We start from the raw sequence: 17,727 nt of genomic DNA, 5'->3' as shown, positions 1-17,727 counted from the left end.
GCACTGTAAGTCGCTTTGGATAAAAGCGTCTGCCAAATGCATAAATGTAAAATGTAATGTAAGTGCATATTCAGCCAGTATCAAAAGGATCAGAATAAAAAGTTCCTCTGATTCACAAATCATGATGGTCAATCTGTGACAATCCAAGCAGGTGATCCAGGCTGTTTAAACTGTCAGGAGATTGCTGCTCATGCTGGATTTGCACGAGCGTGTGAGTGCAACTTCAAAGTAAAAGCGCTTCACGTGTGTTACATGTACATGTCTTAGTCACTATGCACTGTATGTACAATTGTTTTGTTGCGATTGCTAACATGGATATGCCATCCATTGTTGCTAGACGACTGTGTGTACTGTTATTTCCTTCTTCCTAATATATTAACAATTTCTTCATGTGCAATTAAATTACAAAAATTTGATGACTAAAAAGAAATCAGAAGAATTTCTGCTTTCTACTATTTAAAATACAATATTATTATTTGTTTCTTTTTTACAAAGTTGAAGTTTTGTGTGAAATTGAGTAAATATAGTGCTAAATAAGATTTAATCATTTTTAGCAATTTTATGTTATTTACTATATTAAATTGTGTAATATATCACCCACCTTGCTCTCTGGATATCGGCACTGGCTTCGGCCATTAAAAAACCCATATCGGTTGACCACTAATTTTCAGTTTGGAGATTTCAGCTGCAGGTGGTAATAAAGTTAATGTCCAGAATCTGAAAATATAGTGGAACATCAAATTATGACAATCACTGTTGTAGCCGTTTTATGAAACAAAAATGTATTAGATTTTTGTTAAACTATCTTAAGATCATGGTTTATTTTTCAGTTATTATTATGTTTGTATTTACAATTGTATTTATGATATAATTAATATTGGTATTTTTCCACCTGTTGTCGTAGACAGATTTTTAATGCAAAATGGGCCGGTGGAAGAAGTTGGAGAGAGTAAAATATTTGGATTTGTTAGGATTTTTTGACCACTTCGTTATTTTGATTAAATTTTCGTTTTGTTTGAAGTGTAATTTGAATTTAGAAATATTTTTGGTTTAATTTGTTTGTGTTTCAATAAATTAATAAAAAATTTCAAAATCGACCTGTAGAAGTGAAGCACTTTCCAATAAAATCACTGTAAATACTAGCCATGATTTGTGTGTCAGTAGATGAAAATGATTAATAATACTTACATTCTCTATAATTTAATGACGCATAAATCCTGACGAGAACCATTTATTTCATGCGTATAAAAGGAGCGTTCCCATAGTGAGATACCTCACTTCATGTTATTAGCGAAGTGTTCCGTGAATAACATTGTTTAATACGTACTGTTAATTTTCTATTTTGTTTTTCAAGTTTAAAGTAGAATTTTAAATCCTAGATTTCTTGAACCCCACTGTATATCTTAAAGTTTTGTTTTTTTGTTTCATGCAGCATTAGATATATGTTTATTTTTCTAAGACCAGACTCTGTGCTGCATGATACCAATCAGTTCTTTTCCAGAGCGCCAATCCAAGAATATCTTGAGCAGAAAGCTTTGCTTTTTAGTGCGCTCTGAGTCATACAGATGAAAGGCCTCGCATAGTTCTTCATTGCCTTTACTTTCATTAGATCATCTCAAATCCTACACGATCTAACTCGCTGCACATCTTGGAAAGATTGTCTTGTGCCCTTTTATGCTATTTTTCCATCTTTGTGGCAATAATTGCACTGTTGGACTTTTATGCTGAACATTATCTAATGCAAATGCAAGAATAAAATGTTGCAGTCATGCTTTCAGGTGCTAGAGCTGTTATCTGCTCACCTGTGAAGTGCATTTCTGATGGCACCATTCTGGGAATTATAGCTTATTCGACCAAGGAGCTGTTCTTACAGAAAAGCAGATAGAAGAAAGTCCGTAAGAAAGCTCCATATTCAGTTTTCAAAATGAGCTAAATGACACTTTGGGTCTCATTCACACATAATTGCGTAAATGTACTTACTTAAGTGCACAGAACAGGTTCTCGCGCATAATTATTGCCAGATTCATCACAGGTGCGTATACATATGAAATTGTTCTTGTAGCCTTGTTCTTATATTGTTGAAGTCTATGATTTCTGCATATGCATGGTTTGAATTAAATACATTTTACCCTAAATAAAAATAAAAATAAGTGCAAAGGTAAACTTGAGTTGGAAACATTCGCACACAAGTTTTATGTACAAAAATGTCCATGCACACATTTACTGAATGAGAAATTGCAGGTTTTGTTTTTACAGAGTCATACATTGTGCAGTTTTTTAATAGTTGTGTATCAGATTGGGAATTTGATAATCTTGTGTTGTTATTTCAACAGGTGTATGTGTCCTATGACTATGGAACCACCTTCACCCACATATCAGAAAGATTTCAACTGTCTGGGGATAAGGAGGGCAAGAAACAGGTCATCTCCCAGTTCTACCACAGCCCTGCTGATAATAAACGAGTGAGTATGGAAGAGAAATTAGCATGGCTGTAAGTGTGACATCCTTGGGTTCTCTTGTCTTTGTGAATTTAAGCCGAGGTTATACAAGACCTCTGTGACGTCGACCACTTTCCAGCTATCTGCAGCTGTGACCTTACAAAAGTTCAATCACTTATAGTCCCACAGATGGTGTTATCCAAGAGAACCACTTCAAGGGCTGAGCAAAAATACAAGCTACAGCCTTATGTGGATTCAGAAATTCACACTGCCTCAACAAACAGCCAAAATCTCTGAAGAATATGGTTGTTTGGTTTGTGTTGAATCATTGTGTTAACCCTGTTGGTGTTTATTGAGTTTATTTATCTCAGATTGCTTATGGTGCATAAACATCATGTCAGAATTAAGAGTTTCTGATTTGTAAAAGCTGTTCAGATCTGCATAGAACTCAGAATCTTATGAAATCCCTGACTTAACGTGATGTCATGTAAAAACCAGAATGGACGCTGCCTTCACATTTAAAGACAGTTTACACATATTTTTGTTTGATATGACTTTTTTGTTTCATATGTTTGATATATATTTATTTACTATTGATTATCTTACCTGGTGCAATTCTTTGTTCTTAAATATTTTGCAAATATAGTGGTGAATTAATGTAGATTAAATGTTTTGCTGTCATCCACAACAAAGTCACATATGGATCCATTTTGGTTTATGAGCATTGCCATGGAAACGAATCATTTAGAGTAGAATCTTTGAGTTATGTCGTAATTACAGTAATAGACTCTTTTTGGATTTCTGGCTTTTGGAAGTAAACTATTGCAGGGTAAAATTCTATAGCTGTGAATGTAAGACCACAGCAAATATTATTTTTGCTTACCCTTCCGCTTTAACAGCAAAGGAAAAATTCCGCTATTACATTTCCACAACTTTCCACAAGTGGAAATAAATAAAAAGCTGTGAATTACAGCAGTCAGAAGAGCCCTCAACAGCTGTATTAGAAACCCCAACGTAGCTGTGGTAACTGTTTTTAAATCAGTGCCAGGTAGGGGTGGGCTATATGACCAAAATCTTATATCACGATATGAGTAAATTTATATCATAACAATAAATATCACAATATAGTATTTTATTTTTATTTTTTTTTGGGAAATCAATAAAAATGGTTTAAAATATTAAACAGTCTGTGGGCACGTTTGCGCTTTTGCCTGATCTGCGTAATTCCTTTAGTGAATTGGGCGCTAAACCAGCACTGACAGTGCATGCAAATAACCGGTGCTTTAACTGGCCTGCAATTCATCTCCCCCACTCAGTTTCAAGTAAAGCCCTGCCTAGTGATACATACGCTCATGCCACGCACATAGATATTATATATCGCGATATACACAATATTGGAAAAAATGTCTATCGATTGACATTTTATATTGTTGCCACTATATATATCCTCATATCGCCCAGCCCTAATGCCAGGGTAAAATAACACAAAGCATAATGTTATAAATGTACACTACATAATAATAAAATTGGAAATGTCTGCTAGATTCCTGCTGCTAATAAGGAAATGTAATTTCCCAGAATTCCAGAACTTTATTTGGGTAGTGTGATTAGACCTTTTTCACACTCTGGGTTTTGTAACGCGGAAGTAAATTATTACAGGGTAAACTATTGACAGCGGTGAATGGGAGTGAATGGGAGATCACAGCAAATATTATTTTCACTTACCCATTTGCACCAAGAGCAAAAGAAAAAACCCACTATTACATTTGAGTGACTTTCCAGAAGAGGAAAAAAAATAGAGAGCGGTGGATTAAGACAATCAGATGGGAGAAGATGCCAAATTTACTAATATATCTGTCGGCCGATATTAGCCTTTCACCGATATATCAGTATTGCCGTATATGTTTACCGATATGCACAGATATGAACACTTTTTTCAGAACATATAATGCAGAAAACAGTGCTTTAGAATTGGTGTCATAGTGTAGTTTGTCCAGCAGAGCGTGCTCTGACACCATTGTTTACAGAGCTGAACTGACGGTGGCTCTGCAGACAGTGCGGAGTTAAGCGATGTCTTCTCGGCAAGTTGCTAACTAGTTTGTAAAATACATACTGGAAAGTTAATAAACAATGACCCCTAACTAATATAACGTTAATCCTGTCCCTGACAACCATGTCACTCATGTTTATCACATCTGTTTGTTATGTTAGCCAGCTATAGTTTGTCAGTGCAGTCAGTAATATAGCAGATTGAAAGGTAAACATCAGAGCATCTTTTTGCAGCTCAGCAGACAACGGTGCGGTGTCAAATTGTGTCTGTTGAGTGTTGATTTCATGCTATGTTATTACATAGTTGGTGAGATGTAATGTTGGAAAGTAAAACAAACAATGTACATCTTTAACTCTCCATGACAACGAGCTTATTGCTACTAGCTAACCACGTAGCTACTTTCATTGTTGTCAGCTGAGTGGAAGCTAATGAGTAAACATGTATTCACCAAACTGTTTTTTTTTTTTTTTAGGATTTTTTTGAAGTTTGGTACCCCCTTCAACCGAACAATTCCAGTCTTTGCATTTACAAAATGTAATATATATATATATATATATATATATATATATATATATATATATATATATATATATATATATATATACATTTTTTTATTTATTTATTTATTTATTTTTTGGATTTTTCCCCTTTTTCTCCCAATTTGGAATGCCCAATTCCCAATGTGCTTTTAAGTCCTTGTGGTCGCATAGTGATTCGCCTCAGTCCGGGTGGCGGAGGACGAATCCCAGTTGCCTCCGTGTATGAGATCGTCAACCCGTGCATCTTATCACATGGCTTGTTGAGTGCGTTGCCACGGAGACATAGCGCGTGTGGAGGCTTCACGCCATCCACCGCGGCAACCACGCTCAACTCGCCATGCGTCCCACCGAGAAGGAACCACATTATAGCGATCACGAGGAGGTTACCCCATGTGGCTCTACACTCCCTAGCAACCGGGCCAATTTGGTTGCTTAGGAGACCTGGCTGGAGTCACTCAGCACGCCCTGGGATTCGAACTAGCGGACTCCAGAGGTGGTAGCCAGTGTCTTTACCACTGAGCTACCCAGGCCTCTACAAAATGTAATATTTAAAAATCTGGTTTTCCACCGTTGAAAGTTTCCCCTGAACTTGTATAGCAGAATACGGTGTAACACCGCTGCCGCTGTTTATCTCTTGTCTCGGCAGGTGTAAATGCTTCTTGTTTTACAACCTGCCAATAATTGACTAGCAGTATTAAAATCGTCAGCAATTGACTGATACTAAACAGTACTACTGATGTTTATTTAGCTATTTATTTTATTTGAATTTATTCTTTGTTTAAATGGTCAGCAATTGACTTACACTAAACAGTACTGATGTTTATTTAGCTATTTATTGTATTTTTATTTATTCTTTATTTTCTCAGTGTTCATTTCTAGAATTTGTTGACAATGTATAATAATAATGTAAAATATTCTTTGATAAAAATATTTAAGAAAGCAGCCTTCTGAGTACCTTTCCATAGTCATATCGGTGCAAAATCGGTGAACAATCTACATAGAAAAGGTGTTTTCATTCCAGCTCAAAAATGTAATATATCTGCCACCATATCGGTAATCGGTGAATTCCCCCCCTCTAAAATCGGCATCGGTCTCAAATATCCCATATCGTTCGGTCTCTAGTTTTTACCTGCGGGAAACTCAGAATTTTCAGCAGTACCCAAGTTGCCTAGTTGTGATGTTGAAAGGGCCCTGTCGACATGAAAGATGGCAAAAAGCAGCTCTGCAGTAGTTGATATTGAATGATTTTGTGAAGTTATTTTAAATTCGAATGCTGTATTTCGGTAGTATTTATTTGTTATAAATGTCAGAGCTTTTAGTTAACAACTTAAAACAAACGACTCAACCTTCGCAGTTTTTGCAGATGAATAACTTTCAGTAAGTACCATTCATAAATGAACCAGGTGGGTTGTGTAAAAGTGCTGCAGGTGTATTCACTTATGCTTATCCACTTGTACAACAGAGAAAAAGATTTAGCCATTCTTCATTTGTTTGGGTTAAACTTGTAACCTTTTTTTTTTCCGGCTTGAATGCGAGACAAGTCGTAGTAACAACTGATCAACTTAAAAGTAGGAACTCTTGATGGTGCACTTGAAGGCAGCATCAGTCTTCGTCACTGGTCGTTGCCCTTGGTGCCCACATTAACTACTTGCTTTAATAAGTCGCTCCGGGGAGCAAAGGCTCATGGGAGTTATAGTGCAAAGCTGCAGATGTGCCAGTGCTGCATTGCGTCTTTGCAGAGGCTGACGGCAGCAGACGGTGACCATCCATCTGGAGTTGATGATGTGGTTGGCACTGCAGCTGCTACCTGATGCTTAAGCATTACGAGTGTAATTTGTAAAACGTACGACCTCTTCATTTGAGCACAGACCTGCTCAATTACATTTTGAGTTACCTGAGTCACTCGTGCAGTTGATCTGCACGTGGGAGAAATTTCTGAATCTCAATTGTGGCAGCTGGGATAATTAACAGAGATGCTGACAGGCTGCTGGTGGAGTTTATTATTGAGTATTTTAATCTGTTCATGATAAAGTAATAAAATCGCACACAAATAGCTGTGATGATGAGTTTTCTGCCTGATGACTAAGTTTTATATCCATACTGGGTCTGTTTGTTTGTTCATTGATTTATCCCAAGGCAACATCCAATCATTGTGGCAACAAGTTTTGCACTGGCAAGCAGACGAGAAAAACTAGTTCTGTTTAGAACCGTATGGTGTACGTGATGTAATGAAGATCACACTTCATGCGTAATATGCTTCCCTCTCACTTTCCTTCTCCTTTTCATTTTATTTCTCTGTTCAGCAATAGATTTCTTTTTAAGCAGAGAGTTTCTGTTTCAGTCCCAGTTCTCATTGTTTCTGAATCTGGAGAGGGAAGTGTCCTGCTTCTATAACCAGGCCATTGAGAGGACAAAGTTTTCTGTGGAAAGCTTTTAATTAAATGATCAAAGAGAAGAGAGGCAGATTAGAATGGCCGAAATGCAAATTCTGAATAATTAATTATCATAAAAATATGTTGACATGAGGGGGTTTTACTATACTTAAACACTTTGTGGGATGCTCATGGAGCCTATCTGCCTGGAATATACATTGGGGTTGAAAAGTCTGATTCCACTTGTGAATCCACTTCTATTTTGCATTTTTCTGATTTAATAGTTTTCATTAGAAATTATATCAGCATAACACGTTGAGTGAAAATTTGAATTACATTTTCAGAACTAAATTCTGAAATTTCTTATTTGGTATGTCCCTTTTTTGCTTAAATGATGGCATGCACTCGAGCTGGCATGGACTCCACAAGTTTGTACAAAACCTGATGATCCATGTTATCCAGCATGATTTGAGAGCAGATCTTGTGCAAGGAAATATGACCTTTTGTACAAAGGAGTTAACATGGTCAATGTGACTTTCTTACTTGATTATTGACTTAGGAATATTGCAGAATCTTACATATTTGTTGTTAATTTTAAGACATAATGTTATTAATTTAAATGAGCTGTGCTCATTCAAATTAGGTTTTGAATCCCAGATTTTCAAGGTGGTTCCAGACTTATGAACCCCAATGTATATCAAGAAAAAAGCAGTTTTGAGAGCTTCTGTGGTGCTGTTGACTTATTCAGAATTTAAAATGTTTTATGCTTGTTGAAGTTACAGTTTATGTCTTTTTCCTCCTGTTATTTTTCCAGTACCTGTTTACTGACACCACAAACAGTTACCTGTGGAACACCTTTGACTTTTGCAAAAGTGTCCAGGGTTTCTCCATCACATTCAAGCCCACAGATTTACTGCTGCATAGTAAGATGCCAAACCTGGTCCTCGGTTATGTCAGTTCACACCCAAATAAACAGGTATGATTACTGATTTTCTCAATTGTGATATTTTCCCCCCTCTGCTCTTCTTCATAACTTTAGAGAAAAGTGTCCAGAGTTTTTGTAAACTGTGTCCAGTTTTTGAAAGATGAATGGTACTGTCAATTTTAGGCTTTTGGCAATGGAGTTTGCTCTTTTAAATTTTGCATTAAACAGCATATTTTGATGTAGTAACCGGCCACAATTTTCATTTGAAAAGCTGATTCATGACAAATGTGGAATTATCATTAAATGTTACAAAAGAAACTGCTGACTCCGGAATCATTCATCCCTCTTTCTCTTTTGCAGCTGTGGAAATCAGATGACTTTGGTGAGACGTGGGTGTTGATACAGGAACATGTGAAGTCCTACTTCTGGTAAGATCAGTGATGTAGGCAGCGTTGGTAAAGCTATTGTGAAATTGTAGCTTGACAAAATGACACACAGAGGTAGAATGATGTAAAATGCCACACAGGTGTCTGTGCAGGGACTCGCATTCGGAACCGGTGAATCATTTTTTGAAACGGTTCTTTTAAATGAACCATCCGAACAAACTCATTGATAATGCATTGATGTTTGATAATTGCCTACATTTGCTTGGCTGTGTGTGCATTAACAAGCAAACTGATATACATATAACAAAACATGGCAATGTAGCATTTTGTCACACTACATTGCTACATGTTGGAAAAAGTAGCTTTATTACTGGAAAATCTGCACTCTTTTGAACACAGCTGAGCTACTGTCACGGTACTGAAAAATTTAGTTGAGTTAGTAGTGTTGTTACTATTTACCATATTTTCTGAAAATAAAGTCAGAGGTTGCATGTGGCAGACATTAGGACTTGGGAGCAGCCACCTGACTTCCCTTCAGCCGTTCGTAAGACACACTCTTTGAAGATAATATTAGGATCTACGCATCTTCACTGTGTGTAGAGCTGTTAAGCTGTAACGTCAATTTGTAGGCAAACCCGGAAGGCTTATTTGCCATAGGGTTCCCTCTGGAATTTTCTATGGGTTTTTAAAATGACAGTTTTGGATTTATGAATAAAATAAGGTCTGTGGTAAACATTACTCGAACATATGTGGACGTTTTGTTCTACAACATAAATTACACACTTTCATGCCTTAAATGTGAAATTTGAAGCCACCGTGTTGCTTCAATGCAGTTTCAAAATTCACATTTGATGTATGACTGTATGTAATTTGTTATAGAACTAAACATCCACGTATGTTCGAGTAATGTTTACACACACACCTTATTTTATTCATAAATCCAAAACTGGCATTATAAAAACCCTTCAGGAAAATGCAGAGGGAACCCATGGCTCAAAAGTGCTCATTCTTTTCTGGGTTTTGGAACCTGAACATCTGTATTAGGGCTTTTTTTATTCGGAAACATTTGCTTTAAGTAATCGTGCATAACACTAGTTTTTCACTAGGGATGCAATGATCTGATACCTGGTACATTTTTTTACCGGATCGAGTATCGATCCAACAAGCCCGTTCCAAATTCGATACTGTGTATTAATCATGGTTGTTACTGTCAAGCCCCAAAAATGACAAAAGAACAATAAAAGCACCATTAAATTAGTCCATATGACTCATGCATTTTATTCAAAGTCTCTTGAAGACAACGATAGCTTTGTGAATCACAAAAGGCTGCGTTTAATAAGTAAATATATAGTCCGCATGTTCAGCGCATTTCAGTGAATGCGCGCTGCTCTGTTTACTAGGGGTGTAATGGTTCAAATTTGTCACGGTTTTAGGGTCATGGTTTCGGTACGGTTCGGTATTTATGTTCAGGGGAAAAAAAATATTACTGCCAAATCCAAAGTAAAAATATTCTATTTGGTAACAGACACTTCAAGAGATTTGCCTTCACTACAAATCACCATAGTTTTACTACAGTAACCATAGTTTAACCATGGTATTTGTAGTAAAATCATAGTAACCACAAAATTAACATGGTTACTGTCATGGCTACAATACTATAGTAAAACTGAGATTACTATATGGAAACTACCATATTACTATTGTAAAACAATGGTTAATTGTATCAAAATTATGATTTCTGCCAAGAAAACAATGGTGACAGCAGTCATTGTTACTTCAGTCATGGCTACTACAATATTACTATAGTAAAACCATGGTTAATTGTTGTTAGGGTCCTTAACTAAAAAAAAACCAAAATTCTCTAATTACTAACTCAACATTTTAACTTAATACCTGCATTATTACGCTACATGCATCAACATAAAGTGCATTTTAAACTCAACTCAACGTATATTCAACATTCAGATTCTGTATATCACTATAGAAGAAATAAACTTGCTATTAAAATGAATACGAGAATGGATACCGTAACGCGACTCGAGTATTTTAATCCTGCGTGGAAATCCCACATCTTCATCAACAGAGTAAGGGCAACATAACTTTGGCTATGAACACCCCAAGTGCTTTAGTTCTTGTTTCATGTCTGTCCGAACTAGCACTGAGTGCCTGTTTAAAGACGAAAGGGAGTGTGTCTGTGTGCAGTTTTGGGCTCACCTGCACCTCTGGGCCTACCGCGCGCTATATATTCTCGGGTGATGTCAACGTAAATAGCTAATCAAACATTGATGTATTACCAGTATACGGCACTTGTGTCGAGAAATGTCTGCAAACAGTGTCTGTTTTGTAAATGACCATCACTGTTGTAATTGACTGCATAAAGTAAAAGTTTCCAGACAGGAGGCTTAAATGATGCAGGAGCTTCTGTCTTGCGGCTTGTTTTCTTCACTTGCCATTTTGCCAACTAACGCGTGCAGAACTGTGATGTCATCAACTGATTTAACATACTGACAGTTAATAGGACAGCTTCTCTCTGTAGAAAGTTGACCCACATGAAACACAGGTGGAGTGTGTCCATCAACAGAGCCATACAGGTGCATTAGCGGAGGTTACAACTGCGCATGTCTATTTGGCGCTTTATTTCTTCGCCAAACTGTATGATCCAGATGTGTTATTAAAGTAGTGATGAACCGTGGAGCAAATGCTTACCGAACCGTGGTTGGCGAACCGAACGGTTAGTTTTTTTACCGAGAACCGTTACACCCCTACTGTTTACACACATTCGTACTGTAGCATGCGCTGGGCTTTCAAGATGCACTGCTGTTTTCAGCTCTCAGAGCGACGTGCAATATATTAGAGCTTCACATGAACAACATCTCAGATGTAGATGCTTAATAGTTTGGTTTGCTTATAACATGCATCAGTAATGGCACCGGAGGAGCATTTCACCAGATCTTTAATAAGAAGTGTATTAAACTACTGTGAACTAGGCTATGTACACACACTCAAAGCACTTCCTGGAGTATTAAGCCAAAATAAAAGTCAGAGGGTTTTATAGTTAAGATGGCACGGCTGAATATACAGTATATTATTATTGTAAAATACAATTCTAAAAGTTAATATATAATAATATTTATAATTAGTGTTTTTTTTTTTTTTTTTTTTTTTTTAAACAAATTACAACTATATATAAGTTGACTGAATAATTGTGTGATTTAAAAAAAAAAAGTGGACTTATATTCCATTGCGTAAAGTGAACAAAAATGAGATCTGAAGTCCAGATACAAGTTGGGAAAAAAAATGTGCAGAGACAACTGGCTTCTCTTCTACTGACGACTTACACAATCAGGCGCTGGCATCGAAAGCAGGCAGCAACTAGAAATAACAGAGCAGTGCTTATTTTTCTCCAGGTTCATAAACATTTTGCTCCAGGATATGATCCAACCGAAAAACCGGAGCTTATTTGAATGTTATAACTACAGCCTATTACAGATGTTATGTTTTTAGTTTCAGTTTAAAGGTGAAGTGTGTATTTTTTTATATATATTGGAGTACTTTTTCCTATCCCAGCTTAATATATAGAGACAGCTGTAAGTCATTTATAGGTTGATTTCCTTGAAAGTTGTAAACACTTTGTGGCACCATCAAAACAATGATCTGTTCATTTGATTCTGTTCACCTGTTCATCTAACCAGCCCGACACAACAACATTGACTCAGCCAATAGAGTGATTTTTGTAGCAGGGCTGTCTCTTTGTCTGACCAATATAAGACGTGAGTGTGTATGTGAAACCTGGTTGAAAACAGTCATAATTTTACATAATTTTCATAAACATTTTTCGCAAAACATTTTTTTTATAGTGGCGCATAGGGGTGTAATGATTCACTCATCCCATGATTTGGTTCAGTCCACGATACTGAATTTGATTCGGTTGGACTTTAGAGAAATTATGCATCATGTATCATACCCCAACACATGATGCATTGGCCTATGCTGACTACACCCTCTATTGTTCAAACTTTTGTTGTTTAATTGGTCAAATCTAACTCTAATTTATATCGAGATACATTTTTTAAACCCACAATGCAAACCGACACATTTTTGTATCCCGATATATCGTGGCACGATATATAGTTACACCCCTGGTGGAGCATAAATGACACATTTCAACTTTAAGCATTAATAATGTATCAATGCCAGGAAAAAATAGTTTTGCACTTTCTTTATTGCGTAGAATAGGCCAGCCTCTGTGCACTCTGTGGCTGCTTTGTAGAGATAAATAAGAAAGAAGTCACTATTCTCAAGTGTGTGGGCTGCAGTCCAGACAGGCTTCTTGAATTTGAAACAGTCAGACATTGATGCTTCCCTGATGAAGCCCAGACTGCACTCTGACAAAAATGACTCAAAGGCTAGGAGACTGGCTCTGTCAATGCAGCAATAATCCTTCCAGTGTATTTTCTGTGGCTATATATAGAGCTCTCTTAATCTATGTCTGGGTTAATTTAGTCCTTAATTAATCAACCTTAATTATAATTGTCAAACAACCATCTTATTTTCCAGGTTTCTAGTTTTTCAAAACCCATAACAGTATAAAACTAAGTATTAAACTTTTGATGCCAGTTGTGCTAGGTACCCATTGCCTCAAATTGTGCCACGTGTTAAGGAGAGGTTATTGGACTTGCAATTTTCACTCGGCGGACAATTGAATTGGTGCCGAAAATTTCCCATGGACTATGATTTTGGATATGAATGATGCCTCAAGTAGTTCCACCTGTTGATGAGAGGTGCACTATTACTTTTTTGATCAGAATTTAGATTTTTACCTGGTGGACGATAAAGGGCATAGCACCCTCATGCGACTTTAATGCATTACTAAAGTTATCTGTAACATCCATTGATTAGACGAATACGTTACCTAAATGGGATAACGGAAATTTTTTAATCATCCTCCACATTACCATTTCCACTGTGTGCAGTCTTCTGAGTTAACAATAATATCACCTCAGTGAATTAGTGGTGGTTTGGCGGGTAAGGCTCTGGGTTACTGACTCGATGGTCAGGGGTTCAAGCCCCAACACCGCTACGATGCCACCGTTGGGCCCTTGAGCAAGGCCCTTGACCCCATCTGCTCCAGGGGCGCCGTATCATGGCTGACCCTGCGCTCTGGGATATGCGAAAACTGGTGGGCAGTGGTGGCTCAGCGGTTAAGGCTCTGGATTACTGATCAGAAGGTCGGGGGTTCAAGCCCCAGCATCGCCAAGATGCCACTGTTGGGCCCTTGAGCAAGGCCCTTGACCCTATCTGCTCCAGGGGCGCCGTATCATGGCTGACCCTGCACTCTGACCCCAGCTTAGCTGGGATATGTGGAAAAAAAGAATTTCACTGTATATGTGCAAATGTATAATGTGTGATAAATATAATTAAAATTAATATTAAAGAAAGTAAGCACTTGGCATTAATGGCAAAATATAAATCAACAATAAACTCATCTATATAATTACATTTCAATAAATAAATCATATTTTAAAAAGTATCTATGATTTTGTTTCGTTGTATTTTAATATGTAATTTAACAAATTAAGTGTTGATTTGTCAAAGTAAAATACTACAGTCAGCTTGAAATAAACAAAGCTGTAAACTGGCATCTCACACTCTGACACTTGCCAACTCACTCTCTCTCTCTTGCACGTGTTCTCTCCCCCAGTTCATTAGTCCTCCTCGCGGTGGATAACAGGCAAGATAGCCTATGGAGTTATATATGTGCCAAAATTCTGCGCATGCAAAATCGTATAACACAAAAAGTTATTTTGCAAGCTCTTGAACTCAGTTTTGAGTTCAGAAATACCCCTCACTGGATGTTTTTTGTTTTTGGCACCATTCGGAGTAAATTCTTGAGACTGTTGTGTATGAAAATCCCAGGAGATCAGCAGTTACAGAAATACTCAAATCAGCCCATCTGGCACCAACAATCATCCATGCAATTATCTAATCAGCCAATCATGTGGCTGCAGTGCATAAAATCAGGCAGATTGGGGTCAGGAGTTTCAGTTAATGTTCACATCAACCATCAGAATGGGGAATTTTTTTTATCTCAGTGATTGGGACTGTGGCATGATTGTTGGTGCCAGATGGGCTGGTTTGAGTATTTGGGGATTTCTGCCATTCTTCTCTGCAGATCCTCTCAAGCTCTGCTAGGTTGAATGGGGACCATCAGTGGACAGCCATTTTCAGGTCTTTCTAGAGATGTTCGAATGGGTTCAAGTCCGGGCTCTGGCTTGGCCACTCATGGACATTTACAGAGTTGTCCCTAAGCCATTCAGTCGTGGTCTTGGCTGTGTGCTTAGAGTCATTGTCCTGTTGGAAGGTGAACCTTCATCCCAGTGTGAGGTCCTGAGCGCTCTGGACCAGTTTTTCATTAAGGATATCTCTGTATCCCTGTATTTGTGTTCAGATTTCCTTCAACCCTGACCAGTCCCCCAGTCCCTGCTGCTGAAAAACACACCCACAGCATGATGCTACCACCACCATGCTTCACCGTTGGGATGGTATTGTGCAGGTGATGAGCGGTGTCTGGTTTCCTTCAGACATGACGCTTGGAATTGAGGCCAAACAGTTCATCACCGATCCTCCACCAAATTTCTTAGTGGGTGTGAGATACTGTGGCTTGTAGGCCTCTCCGGGTTTCCGTCTAACCATTAGACGACTAGGTGGAGGATTGGTGATGATCTGGGGGTGCTTCAGCAAGGCTGGTATCAGGCAGATTCGTCTTTGTGAAGGACACATGAATCAAGCCATGTACAAGGTTATCCAGGAAGAAAACTTGCTTCCTTCTGCTCTGACAATGTTCCCCAACTCTGAGGATTGGTTTTTCCAGCAGGACAATGCTCCATGCCACACAGCCAGGTCAATCAAGGTGTGGATGGAGGAGCACCAGATCAAGACCCTGTCATGGCCAGCCCAATCTCCAGACCGGAACCCCATTGAAAACCTCTGGAATGTGATCAAGAGGAAGATGGATGGCCACAAGCCAACAAACAAAGCCGAGCTGCTTGAATTATTGCACCAGGAGTGGCATAAAGTCACCCAACAGCAATGTGAAAGACTGGTAGAGAGCATGCCAAGATGCATGTGATTGAAAATCAGGGTAATCAGAATAAGCTTTATTGCCATGTATTCTCATGTACACAAGGAATTTTTTTTTTGGTGATGGGAAAAACAAGTGCACACAGAACATTACAGTGAGACAGAATATAAAACAAAGTAGGAGTATAAATAGACACAAATAATAGGACATATAACAGAATGGCATATGTACATGTGCAAGTGGTAATGTATGTGCAAGGTAGGGGTATGTACAGTTATATAATTAAATATGTGAATTTACAAATGTACATGAGATATGTATTTACATTATTGCACTATGGGGGAGTCCTGAGGCAGTTTAATTGTTCATGAGGAAAATGGCCTGAGGGTAAAAACTGTTCTTGTGCCTGGATGTCCTGGCGCTCCGTGCTCTGTAGCGCCGGCCAGAGGGCAACCATTTAAAGAAGGAGTGGGCGGGGTGTATGGGATCCATAGTGATTCTACGTGCATGTTTCCTCACTCTGGAGATGTACAGGTCTTGGAGGGTGGGCAGGGGTGTGGGGGGATTTCTCCTGAAGTCCACTATCATTTTGTTTTGAGCGTGTTCAGCTCAAGGTTGTTGTGACCACACCAGACAGCCAGCTGATCAACGTCCCGTCTGTATGCAGACTCGTCGCGGATGAGGCCGATGACCATGGTGTCATCAGCAAACTTCAGGAGCTTGACAGTGGGGTCGTTTGCAGTGCAGTCATTCATGTAGAGAGAGAACATATCCCTGAGGAGCATCAGTGCTAATAGTGAGGGTCCTGGATGTGAGTTTCCCCAGTCTCACTAGCTGCTGCCTATCTGGCAGAAAGCTGATGATCCATCGAAAGATAGGGGTAGGCACGGAGAGCTGGGTCAGTTTGGTTGAGAGAAGATCAGGCATGAAGGTATTGAAGGCTGAACTGAAGTCCACAAATAGGATCCTTGCATAAGTCCCAGGTCTTTTGAGGTGTTGCAGGATGTAATGCAGTCCCATATTGACAGCATCATCCACAGACATGTTTGCTCGGTAAGCAAACTGAAGGGGGTCCAGCAGGGCTCCAGTGATGTCCTTCAGGTAGGCTAAAACCAGTCTCTCAAACGACTTCATGACCACAGACGTGAGAGCGACAGGTCTGTAGTCATTAAGTCCTGTGATTTTGGGTTTTTTGGGGACCGGAATGATGGTTGAGCGTTTGAAGCAGCAGGGAACTTCACATTGCTCCAGTGATCTGTTGAAGATCTTTGTGAAGATGGGGGCCAGTTGGTCAGTGCAGACTTTCAGACAGGCAGGTGAAACACCATCTGGGCCTGAAGCTTTCCTAGACTTTTGTTTCCGAAAGACCTGACACACATCCTCCACACAGATCATAAGTGCAGATTGAGTAGCAGGAGGGGGGTTTCAGGAGGTGTTGGTGTGTGAAGTGAAGATCAGAGCAGGGGAGGGGTGTGAGACTGGGCTTTTCAAACCTAAAGTAAAACACATTCAGTTCATCAGCCATTAATTGACTCTCTACAGAGCGAGAGGGAGGTGTCTTGTAATTGGTGATGCTTTTTAGGCCTTTCCACACAGATGCAGGATCATTGGCTGAAAACTGTTTTTTCAGCTTTTCAGAGTAACATATTTTAGCCACTCTGATTTCCTTAGTGTGTTCCTGGCCTGGTTGTACAATATTTTATCCCCACTTTTGTAAGCATCCTCTTTGGCATGACAAAGCTGTCTGAGTTTCCTGTAAACAATGGTTTATCGTTATTGAATGATAAAAATGTCCTAGTAGGGTTGCAAATATCCTCACAGAAACTCTGCCACCCGGATTGAGGTGTCACTACGCCACCACGAGTACTCAGAGCGCATTGGGAATTGGGCATTCCAAATTGGGGAGAAAAGGGGAGAAAAAAAATAATCTCCCAGA

The 17,727-nt window shown here is 38.7% G+C and overlaps 1 protein-coding gene across 2 annotated transcripts in view; it reads left to right on the top strand.

The window, feature by feature from the left end:
- Window positions 1-17,727, top strand: part of LOC127421778 (sortilin-related receptor-like) — a 99,036-nt gene that overhangs the window by 19,926 nt on the left and 61,383 nt on the right. For both annotated transcript variants that reach the window (XM_051664911.1, XM_051664912.1), the window contains exons 3-5: window positions 2,334-2,462; window positions 8,214-8,375; window positions 8,685-8,752. In XM_051664911.1, the coding sequence (XP_051520871.1) occupies window positions 2,334-2,462; window positions 8,214-8,375; window positions 8,685-8,752 (359 nt within the window). The remainder of the gene's footprint in view (window positions 1-2,333; window positions 2,463-8,213; window positions 8,376-8,684; window positions 8,753-17,727) is intronic.

This window comes from Myxocyprinus asiaticus, chromosome 31 (genome assembly GCF_019703515.2).
Source record: "Myxocyprinus asiaticus isolate MX2 ecotype Aquarium Trade chromosome 31, UBuf_Myxa_2, whole genome shotgun sequence".
Taxonomy (NCBI): Eukaryota; Metazoa; Chordata; class Actinopteri; order Cypriniformes; family Catostomidae; genus Myxocyprinus; species Myxocyprinus asiaticus.
This window is presented reverse-complemented; position numbering and strand designations above follow the sequence as displayed.